Source organism: Neoarius graeffei, chromosome 2 (genome assembly GCF_027579695.1).
Source record: "Neoarius graeffei isolate fNeoGra1 chromosome 2, fNeoGra1.pri, whole genome shotgun sequence".
NCBI classification, from domain to species: domain Eukaryota; kingdom Metazoa; phylum Chordata; class Actinopteri; order Siluriformes; family Ariidae; genus Neoarius; species Neoarius graeffei.
In genome coordinates this window covers 115889094-115907612 of record NC_083570.1, presented here as the reverse complement: position 1 = coordinate 115907612, position 18519 = coordinate 115889094, and the positions used below count along the sequence as shown (strand labels likewise).

The 18519-nt window shown below is 45.8% G+C and overlaps 1 protein-coding gene across 1 annotated transcript; it reads left to right on the top strand.

Annotated features, from left to right (window-relative positions):
* Positions 1-833: 833 nt before the first annotated feature.
* On the top strand, positions 834-2608 carry LOC132870765 (uncharacterized). The gene is made up of 4 exons (XM_060904608.1): positions 834-1142; positions 1265-1618; positions 1714-1823; positions 1927-2608. The coding sequence occupies exons 1-4, from the start codon at positions 1110-1112 to the stop codon at positions 2606-2608; spliced, it is 1179 nt and encodes a 392-aa protein (XP_060760591.1). The 5' UTR covers positions 834-1109.
* Positions 2609-18519: the final 15911 nt, after the last annotated feature.

Sequence of the window (18519 nt, the reverse complement as noted above, 5' to 3'; positions counted from 1 at the left end):
TTGTAGTATAGTATAGTTGTTTTGAAGATGACTACAGCTAACAGCCTATGTTCACTTTCTTTCAGAAAATGCATGCGTATCCAGTTTTCCGTCGGCAGTCAGCCACATCAGCCCGGCTCCTCATGGCACCCACAAGCGAGGCCAACCGCGTGGAAAACAAAGTGTCTGCAAGGGCCCAACCCAAAGAGGAGGTACTGAAGGAGGCATCCAACTTTGTCAGGAGCAATGGGGGAGATCCATCTGACCAGTTTTTGGTGTTGGCTCACTGTCTGCTACAGTTTGGTAAATACCAGGGTCAGAGATTCATTTGGCATCTGGAGAACTCGCTTGGCTACGCATTAGCCTTGCTGCATAGCATTTCCAATGAAACAGCACTCCCAAACCCTCTGTCAGAAAATAAGCAACTGTTGCTTCAGTACACATCGCACATTAAAGAGTTGCCTGGAGAAGTGGAGAAATACGCCAAGAAGAAAGAGCTTCAGGCTCAAGCGCAGGCAACAGGAGACACGGGCTGTTTGTGGAGGTACCCACTAGTCTGCGTGCGTCCATCATGCCAAAAGTACAGCCTTACAGCAGCCGGACTGTATAGGACCGTGCGCAAGGTCCTGGACATAGACGGGTGGTATGACCTTGCAACTGAGTACCTGGAGTGCAAGCGGTGCTCCAAGAAATATCCTGCGTGGTCTGAGGATATCTTGGCCCAGCTGGATGTTGGCCACCGCAGCCAGTTCACAGCTCTGCTAACTAAAAGTAAAATAAGTGAACTGGCTCCATGCCTCCTCCACATTATTTCTCACTTGTGATGTGAGTGTAACACTCCTTTTGTAATGTATGTCTGGTTGTAATGGAAATTGTGTTATAACAGGAGGAGCATGGCATATAATTCTGTGACCTGGGGTCCTGACTTTTTTTGTGTTCATGTATTTATCCATCAGGAACCAGTGCCAGCGCCTCGCATTTCCAGGCGTATCTTCTGGAAGGACTGATGCGCTGGAACGAGGACAGAATGAAGGACTCTGTTCAAGCACACACTTCCATGCGCACCTACGGCAGTGTTCTGCAGGAGGCCGTGGATCGGCTCAGCCAAGCCGTTCTGGGAAAACGTTGGGATGAGCAGTACCGCAGTCCTGGAGTCTACACAGGTTAGCACTGATCACTTATTCAAAAAGGACAAAATTACCTCAGGCAGTGTATCATATAGTTACATTTTAATGTATTACTTGAATATGAACAATTTTCTGTTTTTCTGTTTTACTTTTCATAGGTGAATTGTTGGCCATGGAGTACCTGTACAGCCAGACTGGCATATCACTTACTCCAACGCTCCACAACCGAGGACCAGCTGGTGGAGGACATTGATGATGAGGACATTGAGGATGAAGGCTTTGAGGAGGAGACAGAGGACATCACAGTTCCTGTGCTGACTGACGATGACCATGACATTGAAAGGAGGCCCTCAACCACAAGGCGTCGGGCACCTTCACCACCACCTCTACCAGAACTGCCGTCCACGTCCACGGGTGGAGGTCAGTGTCCAGTTGCTGCTGCCGCCGTTCCGTCCACGTCGGGTCAAGGACTGCACCCTGCTGCTACTGCTGCTGCCACTTCAGGGGCTCAGGTAAGACACTAACAGATATTTCAATTCCAAGTTAATGTTACTACATTTTACATTTACCACTACTAATGAATACTTTTTAATTTTTTTTTATTTAGGGCGTCGTCGTTGGACCGGATGGCATTCCTGGGTGGGACAAAGTGCAAGAGCTGGCTGCTTACCTGGTGGACCTGCGAGATGCCGCCTACCTCACTGAGCCAAGGCTAAGGTCTCCCCCTTTTTTATTGATTTCCCTCAAATTTACACAATAATGGTCTCATAATTGTCCCATGAACACACAAATGACCCTCCCACAAACTCTCTCATTTCAGGTTTCAACAGCGGCTGAAAGGTCAGGAGATGAGTACACTCACTCAGGGACTGACTCCAGCACCCCAAATTCCCGTCGCCCCTGCCCAGCTTCCGCAGCCGCAGGAAAAACTGATCGTCCCTCCTGCATCATCTGGGCAACGACATGAATTTGTGTTCCCCCCGAATCTGGAGGGCCGGGCTCCTCTGCTACGCCAAGACCGTCCAATTGCCCCCACCCCACCACCTGTTTTTCCTCTCCCTGCAACATTAGGCACCAGTGCACTGCCAGTGCCAACTCCCTTCACATTGGTACAGCTCCCAGCAATGACTGTTCCTGCACCACCTGTTCCCTTTCTCCAGCTCCCAGCCACGACTTTGGCTGCCTCAACACCTGGTGCAGCCCCATCTGTACCTGCGCCACCTCCGCCCGCTGGCCCGCCGCCTCCTCCCGCTGGCCCACCACCTCCTGTTTCACGGTACACAGAGAGGAACAGGCGTCGGCGAGCCACTGAAGAGGCCAGTGGTAGTGCGGAGAAAAGAAAATATGTAAGGGGTGCGACATATAACATGTGTAGCCAATGTGGCAAACCCAAGACTAAAGAGTATGGGCATAGTCGCTTTGGGAGCGCGACTTTCTGTTCCCAGGCCTCAGGTGGCAAGTCTGTTGAAGAGTGGTTGGAAGAACAGAGAGCTCAAAAGTAGTTCTTCTATTGTACAATATGTATATAGTGTGTGTATAAGTTCTGCTGCTATTGCTTGTATATAGTGTGTTTGTGTGTGTGTGTGTATATACCACATATATTATGTAGTTTTTACATGTACATAGTTTTCCTGACAACCTTCCCCCTTTACTCATGCACATTTCTCTCTGTAAATTGTACATTGGTTTGTGTGAGTGATTAAATACATGCTTGGTTTTTAAACTTGATGTTTCATATCTTGTTTTTTACTGTCCAATTTCAGATACATTAAAAGTGATTGATTGCACTCAGATGTATTTGTCTCGGCCTGTGTATCATCATAAAAAAAAAAAACCTTTATCATACAAAATACACCACATATTGTGTTACTGTCTTTGTGCACTTAACTTCACCATCAAACAACCTGAACATTAAATGGACTGACTATATGAAGATAATTATTATTGGCAAACTTTTAGTAGTAATTCTACTAATATAAGGAGAAACACCTCTCCCTATTAGGTCTACTATAAAGTTACTGTATCCTGTGTATCATCCTAAGTCAACAGTTGTAGCAGCTAAAAAAAACCAGCATATTGTGTCTGTGCCACTTTATTATTACCATCAAACAATTAACATGAACATGGGAAAGCATTACTATTAATATACACAGTTCACCAGATCCCCATGTAGAAGTGTCGCGGTATCGAATCCCGTCCGGCGCGACAACCTGCAAACTTTCAACTCAAACACATTAATACACTTCCACACAAAAAGCCCACGGTAGAATTTCACCAAATCCCCTTCACTCCGTTGGCGTTTATTTTCGCGATGTTTCCTGCATGCGCCGAGAGCTCAAAGATTGGGCCCCTGCCTTTGCGCAGGAAAAAATCCCCTCTTTGTGCCAATTCAATCTTGAGGGAGAAACTTTGTGAGAATCCTGGCTCAGAATGAAACTCATCCTCCTCTAAGTGATGTCAGACATATGAAATTACACTCTTCTTTTTGTATTTTTCTACACCACACCACACTTGTTTTGGTAACTGACACTTCATCAGTAATTTCACATGTGGAGTAAAATGCAACTTATAGGCACATGGTTCTTGTTCTGCCTCATGGCAGGTCCATCTCTGACATCCATCAGTTTCTAGGGAACGTTATAGTAGTGGTTTCCCATTGCCTTCTACCAAATTATCATAGAGGTTTTCTCCTCTCAATCATTCACACACACACACACACACACACACACACACACACACACACACACACACACACACACACACCTATGGACAATTTAGAGTAGCCAGTTAACCTAACTGCATGTCTTTAGACAGTGGGGGAAATTGGAACACCCAGAGGGGACCCGCACAGACACAGGGAGAACATGCAAACTCCACACATACCCCTTTTCCACCAAATCAGTTCCAGGGCTGGTTCAGGGCCAGTGCTGCTGCTGGTTCACAACTCTTTCAACTTGCGAGCCAGCTGAGAACCAGTTTGCTTTTCCATAGCTTGCAGCGCTAAGCGGAGCCACGTCATTACGTCGCTGTATACGTCATTACGTCGCTGTATACGTCAGTTATAGCGCTATGTTTACATAAACCTTAGCGCGAATATCAAAGAAAAAACAACACGGAAGAAGCAGCAGCAGCAACAACAACGATAATAATAATGGATGACTTCGCGTTTGTACAGCTGCTGCTTCTCACCACTTAAAAATGGCGATCTTTCGCGGTCTTGTTATTGTTGTTGGTCTTAACAACTCCCCCCCCCCCCCCCCGATGTAAGCAGTTCTTTCTTCTGGCCCAGCAGAGAGTTGGTGCTAGCCTGGAACCGTTTTTTTCTGGCCCCAGAGCCAGTTCTTTGTCAGTGGAAACAGAAAACCCGGTTCCAAACTAAGCACTGGCCCCGAACCAGCCCTGGAACTGCTTTGGTGGAAAAGGGGCAACAGAAAGGCCCCTATTGGCTGCTGGGCTCGAATCCATAACCTTCTTGCTATGAGGCAACAGTACTTAACAGTACATCACCATGCCACCAAGCACATGGTTACCCATTCAGAAAAAGAAAAAAATACAGCATACATGACCATAGTTACATTGTTCTACTGGCTAAATAAAGGCACATTTTGGCTAAATGATTACTATATGCAAAAATTATCTCATGCATTGTTTTATACATGTTCTATCCTCAATCTTTACTTCTTCATATATGGCCTTTTCCTCTTGGTTCACTGACATTGTCACACATTCCCCTATCAATGTTGTCGTTGCTTTCCGAAACAATACTTCACTTAAAAGGAGCACGCAACACACTACCAGTACCATTATGGCCAGAATAGTTCCCAATACCATTCCTATTCTTGCTAGAATGCTTCTCTAACTTCTTGAAAACGGCCAAGATAACCACCCCCATTCTCTACCTTCTCCTCCTTGCATCATCTCAACAAGCTTGTCTGCATCTGCTAAATGCCTGTAATCTAATGTAATATCTCATTATCTGCTTTCTCCCCAGCTCCTCTTGTGCTATCTCCTTCAGAATCAGAATTGAGTTCATTCCCAAGTACGTTCTCACACACACGGAATTTGCTTTCGTGGTCGGTGCATGATCAGTTAAGAGAAAAGAATTTAGTAAGAGACAAAAAGTAGTAATATGAATAGAATAAAAATATGTAGATCTAAAATATACAATTGGAAAATGAGACATATTTAAAGAGTATGTGCATGGATTAATTAAAAGTCCCAGCTGTAATGTATGTCCCGGAATGTGCAATAATAGCTCACAGGATGAAGTTGAAGAGTCATGACATGAAATGTGTGAGAAGAAGAGAGTATGTGCAATGGGTTATTTAAATAACCAACTGTACAATGTGTGCCTGAATGTGCAATAAAAGTTCACAGAATGAAGATGGCATGACATGACCATGAAATCTGCAAATAGCAGTCCAGAGAGGAAGCGCATTAATGTTATGCATTGAGAGTGAATTTAGAGTCAGTGGGGGTCTCTAACCTTATTAATGAGGCTAACTGCAGTGGGGGAAAAGCTGGCCTTATGGCATGAGGTTTTGGTCCTAATGGACCGCAACCTCCTACCAGAGGCGAGTGTCTGAAAAAGTTTGTGTCCAGGGTGGGAGGGGTTGGCCACAATCCTTCCTGCCCTCCTCAGGGTCCTGAACTCATGTAGGTTCTGAAGAGATGGAAGATTGAAATTGATCATCCGCTCGGCAGAGCAAATAATACACTGCAGTCTGCTCTTTTCCTTGGCAGTGGCAGTAGCATATCAGATGGTGATGGAAGAGATGAGGATGGACTTGATAATGGTGGTGTAAAAATGTACCATCATTGACTTTGGCAGAATGAACTTCTTCAACTGCCATAGGAAGAACATCCTTGGCATCATTGTGCTTTCTTGGTGAGAGAGCAGATATTTATCTCCCACTTGAGGTCCTGAGTGATGGTCATGCCTAGGAAGTGAAAATACTCCACAGAGGTTACTGGGGAGTTAACCAGGGTGATGGAGGATGGTGTGGCAGAGCTCCTCTTGAAGTTTAAAATCATCTCAACTGTCTTTACAAAATTGAACTCCAAGTTGTTCTGTCTGTACCAGGACACCAGATGGTCAATCTTCCACCTGTAGGCAAACTGATCCTCATCAGAGGTGAGTCCAATGAGGGTGGTGTCATCTGTGAACTTCAGGAGTTTGACAGACAGATGACTGGAGGTGCAGCTGTTGGTGTACAGGGAGAAGAGTAGAGGGCACATTCCACTGAATGGGTGCCATTTGCTTGTTGTACCACTCCCAAATTAAACTTAATTTGTTATAACTTTTCAACACTGATTATAATAACACACATATTTGACTATTCAAAATGTGTATTGGTACGTTACAAGGTTTGGAAGTCAAAGATGGCTGCATTTTTTTCAGTCCTGTTACCACAACTCTGAAAGTAACAGGACTGAGTTTTTAGCCTAGGATTAGCTAATACATGGAATTAAGCCACATGGCGTCATCGCTAATAGCATGACCACACTTAGCACATTCTAGTGATTTACCAAAAATCTGTATTTTTAAAATAAACAAATATCTCATCATCTCTAGGCTCTTTATCCTGTTCTACAGGGTTGCAGGCAAGCTGGAGCCTATCCCAGCTGACTACGGGCGAAAGGCGGGGTACACCCTGGACAAGTCACCAGGTCATCACAGGGCTGACATATAGACACAGACAACCATTCACACTCACGGTCAATTTAGAGTCACCAGTTAACCTAACCTGCATGTCTTTGGACTGTGGGGGAAACTGGAGCACCTGGAGGAAACCCACGCCGACAATATGCAAACTCAGCACAGAAAGGCCCTCGCCGTCCATGGGGCTCGAACCTGGACCTTCTTGCTGTGAGGCGACAGTGCTAACCACTACACCACCATGCCGCCCCTAAACAAATATCATCTAAGAAATAATTTAAGTAACAGGACAGTATGTTGACTTTGACCTTATCAGTCAAAGTTAAAAAATCATCAAGTATACAGAAAAGTAAATGAGAGAACTAACTTTTGGTCTTCCCATGGCCTTCAGAAGACACAACTGATGTAACTTCCTGTTGAGCATGTGATTTATGGAATGTTCCAAATTTGTCAGATGGGGTAATATGTTTGGGTAACAGGACTGAGTGAAAACCCAGGGACACAACTAAAATGTGTACTTTAACTAAGATATTGTGGATTTCTTATGAAAAAAATATATTTAAACCATGGATAGGATACGGAGTCACACAACAGTGTAAAAGAAATACTGTTTCTGAAGGATTTTAATCATAATATTTCATAGTTAAGCATAAAGTTAGAGTGCGGGGACAGGTAACACATGCTATTTTTCAGTGTTTTAGGTAGTTTTTATTAATCCTTACAATTATATATCTTAAATTTGAAATCAGATCAATGTGCAGGACATTCTGCGTAATAAGGAAGTGTATTTTAAAGTACATTTTTATGTGCATTTATACATATAATTTTCTAGGCAATGGCACCGATTTGGTGGAATGGCTCAGAGGAGAGAGGACACAGCCTTGGGGGGATCTGATGGTGATGGTCCAGGAGTCAGAGACATGTTTCCCCAGTGTCACATGTTATGTGTTCCTTCCTGTCAGACAGGAAGTCAGTGATCCAGCTGTATGTGGAGTCAGGAACACTTAGGTGGGAGAGTTTGTCCTGCAGAAAAGCCAGGATGAAAGTGTTGAAGATGGAACTGAAGTCCACAAACAGGATCCTAGCATAGGTTCCAGGGGAGTCTGGGTGCTGGAAGATGAAATAGAGGGCCAGATTTTGGTCCTAACAGATCTGCAGATTTGTTGGCTCTGTAGGTGACCTACAAGGGATCCAGGAGTGCATCAGTGATGGCTTTAAGATGGGAAAGCACAAGCCACTCAAAAGATTTCATAACCACAGAAGTCAGGGTGATGGGTATGTAATCATTTAGTCCTGTGAGCCTTGGTATTTTTGGTGATGGGGATAATGGTGGAGGCCTTGAAGCAGGCTGGCACATGACATGTCTCCAGTGAGGTGTTGTAGATGTCTGTGAACACTGGAGACAGCTGATCAGCACAGTGCTTCAGGGTGGATGGAGAGACAGAGTTGGGACATGCTGCACTGCAGGGGTTCAGATTCTTAAAGAGGCTGTTAATGTCCCTCTCCAGAATGGAGAGAGTTGTGATTATGGTGGTGGGATCCTCCAAGGTGTGAAGTTGTAAAAAGGTCCCAGCAGTAGTTGAGCTGGAGGAGGAGGTGGGGGGTAGGAGCTGGTGTGTGGAGTCACAGGGGATAATATCAGGATAGACCGGTTGTCTTTCAAAGCAACAGTAGAACTTTTTCAGTTGCTTGGCCAGGTGCAAGTCGTTAATAGAATGGAAGGCTGTAGGTTTGTAATTTATGATCTGTCTGAGCCCTTTCCAAACAGACGTAGAGTCATTGGCTGAGAACTGGTGTTGGACTTTCTCCAAGTACAGTCATTTAGCTTTTCTCACCACCTTGCTAAGCCTGTTCCTTGACTCTCTAAGGCCCTGTCCACACGGCAACGGATTCAGGTGACTCCGATACAATTGTTTATTGTTTAGGCCTGGCGTCCACACGGCACCGGTGTTTTGGGTGCCCAAAACGCAATCTTTTTGAGAACGGGTTCCAGAGTGGAAAGATCTGGCAACGTTGCTGTTGCGAAGTCATCTGGATGAGTAGAACGTATTTGTTTATGATGACGTCACAACCACATGACTGTCAGTGCTTCACGCCGGGTAGAAGTGTAACGAACTCGATGCGAGTTGTCAACAAATCCTATAACTTGGTTCATGAAACGCGCTTACAAAATATTTTCACTGTGAATATTTATTGTGTAATGGTGCAAAGTGAGAGAGAGAGAGAGACTCTGCCCTTAGGGCAGAGTCAATCCCGCCAGCAAAAATAGGGAAAAAAAGGAGTGATCTCACCTCTTCGGATATTGGTTTAAGTCCTACAATTCATTCCTCAAAAAGGGCGTAGAAGAGCAAATTAATCCATCAATGCGTAGCATTCAATTTATTCCGGACCATTAAAGACGCCGCCTTCCACGTAGAATCATACGTCATCCTCATCGCCATATTGGATAGGTCAAAGCGGAGAATAAAGATTAGCTGCGTTTAACTGTACCAACAGGTTTGCCATCCAAATGAGATCACATGGGATTACCTTTCACAGGTGAGACTGGAAAAATACTTTTCATTGTATTTGGTCATTATAATGTAATTTTACGAACAGATTTTCCTGACTTTGTGGCTAATATGAAGTCTCGCGCACAATAGTTTATGCGCATGCGTCCTTACTTCTTCTATTGTTCTGGTGTCTCCGAAGGGACCATCTTACAGCGCCCCTAGAGGTGTGGCATGTGTATTGCATCGTTTTCAGCAAGCGTTGCGTTGTCATATGGACCTGATATTTTACTGATCGTTGCCCATTTGGACGCGATATATTTTTAAATAACATCTCCTTGCCGTTGTCGTGTGGATGTAGCCTAAATCAGTCCCTGTCCCCACTCCTGAATGATTCTTCCTTTTGCAACTTTAGCTGTCTGATCTTATCTGTGAACCGGGGTGTAACTCACCCTGATGCATGATGGTACACAGCAGTCCTCACAGAAGCTGATGTAGAATGTCACAGCCTCTGTGAAATGATCCAGACTGTTGGTAGCAGTCCTGAACACATCCTGGTTTCCAAGCACACCTGAAGATTCTCCGCAGCCTTATTACTCCACTTCTTTGATGTCCTCTGTACAGGTTTCCTCAGCTTTAATTTCTGACTGTATACAGGAATCAGGTGAACCATGACCTGGTCAGAGTGGCCCAGTGCAGTGTGGGGGGCAATGTCATAGGCATTGTTGACCGTAGTATAGCAATGATCCAAACTATTCACCTTCCTGGTCTGGCATTAAAGAAACTGTTTGTATTTGGGTAGTTCATGGTTTAAGTTACCTTTATTAAAGCCACTGAGGATAATAACTAGAGAGTCCAGGGTAGTCTGCTCCACACCCAGGATCTGGTCAGCCAGCATGCATTGTGCATCCTGCATGTTGGCCTATGATGGAATGTAAACACCAACCAGGATGAATAAAGTGAACTCATGGTGAGAATAGAAGGGTTTACAATTTAATGAAAAAGGATTTCAGGTCAGGGCAGCACAGTGGTGTAGTGGTTAGCACTGTTGCCTCACAGCAAGAATGTTCTGGGTTTGAGCCAAGCGGCTGACGGGGGCCTTTTTATGTGGAGTTTACATGTTCTCCCCGTATCTGCATGGGTTTCCTCTAGGTGCTCCAGTTTCCCCCACAGTCCAAAGACATGCAGGTTAGGCTAATTGGTGGCTCTAATTTGACCATAGGTGCGAATGGTTGTTTGTCTCTATGTGTCAGCCCTGCAATGATTTGGTGACTTGTCCAGGGTGTACCCTGCCTTTCACCCATAGTCAGCTGGGATAGGCTCCAGATTGCTCCAGGATAAGTGGTTATGGATGATGGATGGATTTCAGGTTGGGAGAACAGTGGTGTTGTACAGTTGGTGTTTGTACAGTTGGTGCGAGTATGAGAGTTGGCGCATGTTCATTCTGTGCGATGTACTTCCTGGTTTCTGAGTTGTTTGTGATGAGTCTTTTTTCTGCAAGTGTTGGCATTAATCACAAATCTTTTTTATTTTCTCTACAAATAATTTTCCAGTATCCTTTTAATTTTTATTGTACTTTCACTTTCCCTTTTCTGCAATTAAAATTTTTTTGAAAGAATGCAAAGACTGGAAGCTTTCTTTTTTTCTCCTCCTGCATAAAGACCACAAGTGGAGGCCATCCACATCGGATCTGCTTTAATATCAACAGATCCTCAGTTAAGGTACGTGAATCCTTTCATTATAGCACACCTTCAGCTTGTTCAGTGTGCTGAGTGCAGGATGTTTAGTCATTCTTCCTCCTTCACTAGTGATAGCTTTATTTGTGATAAGTGCAGATTAGTTAGCTCTCTGATGGAGAAGATTGCAGTTTTGGAGGTGCGTATCCAGACTTTAGAGAGGGCTAGTGAGAATGAGAACAGTGTAGTTTCTGCAGGGGAAAGTCTGGATGCCCTAGGTGGAGTTAGTAATCTCCCAACTCTGGCATTAGAGCTCTCACAGTGGGGTAATGACTCGGCAGCATAAATGTAGAGCCAAAACTACCACAGAGGCTTGTCCATGGGAGCACCACTCCTCTCCACTTCACGTGTCAAACAGGTTTGCTCTCCTCAGTGATGCACCCACTGAGAAACCTGAAAGAGCTCTGATTATAGGGGACTCTATCATACGGCATGTGAAATTAGCTCAACCTTTAGGGGCACCAGCAGCTTTAGTCAGGTGTATACCAGGAGCCAGGGCACTGGACATAGCAGGTAATCTTAGGGTCCTAGGCAAGCACAGGTTCTCAAACCTGTCACCTGTCAGACCATCATTTAAGGACTCAGATCATAATGTAATTCACCTGCTGCCCACATACCGCTCTGTATTCAAATCAACTAAACCCGAAATACACATGATTAAAGTGCCATTCCACCATTGGATGTATTCTTTGGCATAAAATACAATATATTTTGACAACATATATAAATGGTATCACTAGATAGAGACATCTTTTAGCTTCAAAATGATATATCAAACATAATTTTTTGACAACGACAAGTATATTAATTTTGCGACCAAAGTCACCTACCCTTTTAATTTCTGCGCGTGATGTCATCGGCAGGTTCCCCTTCTTGTGTACCACATGACGTGTGACGTGGCACACATTATCAGCAATGGCGGATAGAACGTGATAAAAATAATACTAATAAATCTAGCTAATACCAATAAATCTAGCTAACTGAAAGATTAACTCAAAATTTTTCGCAATTTTTTTGGCCCCCATATACAAGGAGAAATGACTCTCTCACTTTGGGGGTTTCCTGGTCTAAAAATAGACCGACACGTGGTACACAAGAAGGGGAACCTGCCGATGACATCACGTTTCACTACCGCGCGAAAATTAAAAGGGTAGGTGACTTTGGTCGCAAAATTAATATACTTGTCGTTGTCAAAAAATTATGTTTGATATATCATTTTGAAGCGCAAAGACTTCTCTGTCTAGTCATGTTGTCATAAAATATATTGTATTTTATGCCAAAGAATACATCCAATGGTGGAATGGGACTTTAAGCTATGGACAAGTGAAAAATCGGAGGAATTAAAGGGATGCTTTCTCTGCACTGACTGGGACGTTTTCCTCAAAGACACGGATATAGATAGATTCCGTCGCACTATCACTGATTATATCAATTTTTGTATTGATGCTGTCATACCGTCCAAAACTGTTAAACGGTATCCCAACAACAAACCGTATTTTAACAATGACATTAACCAGTGTATCAAAAGAAAGAAAGCTGCTTTTAAGGTGGGGGACAAGGTTGCAATTCGAGCGGCCCAAAAGGATCTGAACTTTCACATAAGAACAGCGCAGCAGCAACACAAGGAGCGCGCAGAACAAGACTTGGCGGAATGCAATGCAAAGAAGTTGTGGGACTTGATCAGACAAATGGCAAATATGACTGCAAAAAGGAAGCCCTTGTCTGCTCTCAATGAAAGGGCTAGGGCAAACGAACTGAATAATTTTTATATGCGTTTTAATGTGGACAATAGTGCAGAATGTGCCGATGTTTTGAAAAATGTGGTGTGTGACCTCAATGTGCATAGGATTGAAATTCAGCTGGAAACGGTAGTTATGATGTTTAAATGTATTAATACTAAGAAGGCTACAGGGCCAGACGGCTTGTCTGCCTTTATTCTGAAGTCTTTTGCGGACAAATTATCTCCAGCTTGGCAAAAACTATTTCAGTTATCTATTGACTCCTATTGAGGTATTTCACCCACGTGACCAAGTCACGTGACGCAGCCATTTTGGACGGCACGCTTAAGTCCTTCAGTGCAAGGCGGTATGAGGTGGTGGAGACCTTTGCACATTTTAACAAGAAAGTAAGCTGTGATTCATGTTAAATTGGATCTGTCTTTTATCACAAACACTGTACCCAGCCTTGGTATGGAGCCCTGTTTATTTATTTCTGTGTCCCGTTTCTTTCTAGCCTCTGTTATTGCATTTTATGTCTGATGTCTGCTACATGCAACCCTAGACAAATTAACAATGCCTTGTTTCACTGCTCAGATGGGTTAACAAACACTGACCCATTTACTTTTTGCTATATATTTTATCAAAATTGCGTTAACTGATAAACTAACCTGAAATGAAATGATCACTGCAAAGTCTGGAGTACTCTGTTGGCTCCCAATCCTGTCTTTTCACAGCTGCAATCCATTTGGCCCTCTTGTCTGGGTCAGTAGGAAACCGGTAGTCATATGTCGGTTGCGAACGATCCGGTTCAAAGAGCCGGCTCTTTGAAGTGAACGACGGGAGCCGGCTCTTCGGTGGGAGCTGAGTTGGGGAGCCGAAAGAGCCGGCTCCTTATAGTAAGAAGAGCCAAAAGAGTCGGCTCCCGAAAAAGAGCCGAAATTCCCATCACTAGAAACCGGTAAAAGGAGCGTCCTGCACGCTGTCCCTGTCTGTTGTGGCAGCCCACAGCACAACAAGCAAACACCATGGTTATTTATAGAGTGCTTATTGACAAATTAATCTATTCTAGGTGTCTGTAACACGTTTTTTTTCAAGCTGGTTCTCCCTCTCTGTCTGCAGCGTTAGTATGTAGCTTGATGTTCAAAATGGCGGACACCGGGGCGTCACGTGACCCTGTGACGTCAGGTGAAATACCTCAATAGGACACCAAAGCTATGGAGGACTTCCATTATTTTACCCATTCCTAAAAAGGCTAGTCCTCAAGAGGATAGTGACTACCGGCCCATGGCCATCACCTCAAACGTTTTTAAATTATTTGAGAAAATAATGATAGGGAAACTTCGCACAGATGTGCAACCTGCCCTTGATAAATATCAGTTTGCCTACACCGAGAATCGCAGCACAGGCGATGCTATAGCAACAATAATGCATCTGGTGCTTAAAAATCTTGAAAATCCCACTGGATATGTCAGACTTCTTTTTGTTGATTTTAGTTCCGCTTTTAATCTTATCCAGCCACACATTCTTCTTGAAAAGTTAAATCAGCTGAATGTAAATCCGTTTTTAATTAGGTGGTATTATTCTTTCTTATCAAATAGACCACAACAGGTCAAGTTTAATTCTACGTTGTCTGATATGACGTCATGCAGTATTGGCACGCCCCAGGGTTGCGTCAGCTCACCTTTTTTGTTCACCTTGTACACCAATGATTGTGTGAGTCTTGGGCCAAATCAGTACATTGTTAAATTCTCAGATGACACTGTTATTCTGTCATTGTGTTACTGGGGGACTTCAATGCTCACGTGGGAGATGACAGTGACACCTGGAGGGGCGTGGTTGGGAGGAACGGCCTCCCCGATCTGAACCCGAGTGGTGTTTTGTTATTGGACTTCTGTGCTAGTCATGGTTTGTCCATAACGAACACCATGTTCGAGCATAGGGGTGTCCATAAGTGCACGTGGCACCAGGACACCTTAGGTCGGAGGTCAATGATAGACCTTGTAGTCGTTTCATCTGATCTCCGGCCCTATGTCTTGGACACTCGGGTGAAGAGAGGGGCTGAGCTGTCAACTGATCACCACCTGGTGGTGAGTTGGATCCGCTGGCGGAGGAGGAAGCTGGACAGACCTGGCAGGCCCAAACGTATGGTGAGGGTCTGCTGGGAACGTCTGGCCGAGCACTCTGTCGGGGAGGTCTTTAACTCCCACCTCCGGGAGAGCTTTTCCCAGCTTCCGAGGGAGGCGGGGGACATTGAGTCTGAGTGGACCATGTTCTCTACCTCCATTGTGGACGCAGCTGTTCAGAGCTGTGGCCGCAAGGTCTCCGGTGCCTGTCGTGGCGGCAATCCCCGAACCCGGTGGTGGACACCAGAAGTAAGGGATGCCGTCAAGCTGAAGAAGGAGTCCTATCGGGCCATGTTAACCTCCAGGACTCCCGAGGCAGCTGACGGGTATCGGCAGGCCAGGCGTGCTGCAGCTCGGGCAGTTGCGGAGGCAAAAACTCGGAACTGGGAGGAGTTCGGGGAGGCCATGGAGAAGGACTATCGGTCGGCCTCGAAGAAATTCTGGCAAACCGTCCGGCGCCTCAGGAGGGGGAAGCAGTACTCTGCCAACACTGTTTACAGTGCGGGTGGGGAGCTGTTGACCTCGACTGGGGACATTGTCGGGCGGTGGAAGGAATACTTTGAGGATCTCCTCAATCCCACCGTCATGTCTTCCACTGAGGAGACTGAGGCTGATGACTCAGAGGTGGACTCGTCCATTACCCAAGCCGAAGTCACTGAGGTGGTTTGCAAGCTCCTCGGTGGCAAGGCACCGGGGGTGGATGAGATCCGCCCTGAGTATCTCAAGTCTCTGGATGTTGTGGGGCTGTCTTGGTTGACACGCCTCTGCAACATCGCGTGGCGGTCAGGGACAGTGCCTCTGGAGTGGCAGACTGGGGTGGTGGTCCCTCTTTTTAAGAAAGGGGACCGGAGAGTGTGCCCCAATTATAGGGGAATCACACTTCTCAGCCTCCCAGGGAAGGTTTACTCCAGGGTACTGGAGAGGAGAATTCGACCAATAGTCGAACCTCGGATCCAGGAGGAACAATGCGGTTTTCGTCCTGGTCGCGGAACACTGGACCAGCTCTATACCCTTCATAGGGTGCTCGAGGGTTCATGGGAGTTTGCCCAACCAGTCCACATGTGCTTTGTGGATCTGGAGAAGGCATTCGACCGTGTCCCCCGTAGTATTCTGTGGGGGGTGCTTCGGGAGTATGGGGTTCGGGGCTCTTTGCTAAGGGCTGTCCGGTCCCTGTACGAACGGAGCAGGAGTCTGGTTCGCATTGCCGGCAGTAAGTCAGACCTGTTCCCAGTGCATGTTGGACTCCGGCAGGGCTGCCCTTTGTCACCGGTTCTGTTCATAATTTTTATGGACAGAATTTCTAGGCGCAGCCAGGGGCCAGAAGGAATCCTGTTTGGGAACCACAGGATTTCATCTCTGCTTTTTGCGGATGATGTTGTCCTGTTGGCTTCTTCAAACCAGGACCTTCAGCATGCACTGGGGCGGTTTGCAGTCGAGTGTGAAGCGGCTGGGATGAGAATCAGCACCTCCAAGTCCGAGGCCATGGTTCTCGACCGGAAAAGGGTGGCTTGCCCTCTCCAGGTTGGTGGAGAAGTTCTGCCTCAAGTGGAGGAGTTTAAGTATCTCGGGATCTTGTTCACGAGTGAGGGAAGGATGGAGCGTGAGATCGACAGGCGGATCGGTGCAGCCTCCGCAGTGATGCGGTCGCTTTACCGGTCCGTTGTGGTGAAGAAGGAGCTGAGCCAAAAGGCGAAGCTCTCAATTTACCGGTCGATCTACGTTCCGACTCTCACCTATGGTCATGAGCTTTGGGTAATGACCGAAAGGACAAGATCGCGGATACAAGCGGCCGAAATGAGTTTCCTTCGCAGGGTGGCTGGGCGCTCCCTTAGAGATAGGGTGAGAAGCACAGTCACTCGGGAGGAGCTCGGAGTAGAGCCGCTGCTGCTCCACATCGAGAGGAATCAGCTGAGGTGGCTCGGGCATCTTTTTCGGATGCCTCCTGGACGCCTCCCTGGGGAGGTGTTCCAGGCATGTCCCCCCGGGAGGAGGCCCCGGGGAAGACCCAGGACACGCTGGAGGGACTATGTCTCTCGGCTGGCCTGGGAACGCCTCGGTGTTCTTCCCGAGGAGCTGGCCGAGGTGTCTGGGGAAAGGGAAGTTTGGGCTTCCCTGCTTAGACTGCTGCCTCCGCGACCCGGTCCCGGATAAAGCGGAAGAAGACGAGACGAGACGAGACGAGACGAGACACTGTTATTCTTAGCCTCCTCACGAAACATGGTGATTTGAACATTCACCAAACAGCACTAGATAAGTTTAAGTGGTGTGATTCACATTTCTTACATATTAACACAAAAAAGACAGTAGAGATGGTGCTAGATCCCAAATCCCTCTGTGGCCAGGGCACAGTGGCTATACATGGCCAGGCCATTGATCAGGTGAGCACTTTTAAGTACCTGGGGGTGCATATAGACAGCGACCTTAGCTGGCACACCCAGGTGACTAATGTTTGTACGAGAATCCACCAGCGTCTTCATTTTCTGCGCAGACTCAGAGCCTTTGGAGTATGTAAAAACATAATGTTAATTTTCTACAGAGCTACAATTGAGTCTGTTCTTCGTTATGGCATTCCTGCTGGTTTGGCAATTTAACAGTAAAGCACAGGGCGGAAATCTCAAGCCTCATCAAAACTGCAGGCAGGATTATGGGGGTGACACCCCCCCTTAATCCACAGGAGCTCTTTGAGCAGGCCACTATTAGACAGGCGAATGTCATTGCATCAGATTGTGATCATGTACTGAATGGAGAATATCCTTTTGAACTCTGGGAGGAGATTTAGACTCCCTCTGTGTAAACACAATCGTTACAAACATTCCTTTATACCCCAGTCTATTAAACTACTGAATAAACAGGGAAGGAAGGGGATTGAGTGGGACAAAATGGACCTCTTTAGTTAGGGATTGTACCGCAGTTGGTGATGAAATGAAGTAATGACTGTGAGGGTGTTAGTTGGGTGGGGGGTATGCATGAATGAATGTATCCTTGCTCTTATAATTTTTTTTTTTTAATTATGGAATGAATGTAATTTTAGATATTTATTATAGTATGAATGTGTTTATGGTTGGAGGATGGGGTGGTGGGTGGGGTGGGGGGGTGATGGGAGTGGTGTGGGAGTGCTGGAGGGAGGGATGGTATGGTCTTGATGGGACAGGGGCAGTGGGTTAGGACATCCAATGTCTCTGTACCTTACATATATCCCTGTCTTTTGTATGTCTCACTGGTAACGTATTGCACATTACTTTTATCTGGGGTTTTTTTTTTTGGTGTTTTGTCTTTTTTGTCTTTTTATGGTGCTGCAACCACCCTGTCTCTAAGACAAATTTCTCCTTGGTGGAGACTAATAAAGAAACCTAACCTAACCTAAAGATAGTTATCCATGCAGGAGCTAATGATATATGCCTTCGTCAGTCTGAGGTTACTAAGAGTAACTTTGCAGAGGTGTTTAAATTAGTGAAGTTGATGTCCGATGCTGTAGTGTGCTCTGGCCCCATCCCAATGCGGCGTGGCGATGTAGCTTACAGCAGGTTATGGTCACTGAACTGCTGGTTGTCCAGGTGGTGCTCTGAAAACAGTGTGGGCTTTATAGATAATTGGGCTAATTTTGAGGGCACTGCTGGCCTGTTAGGGCGGGACGGTATCCATCCCACTCGGGAAGGTGCTGCTCTCATTTCCTGCAGCATAGGTCAAA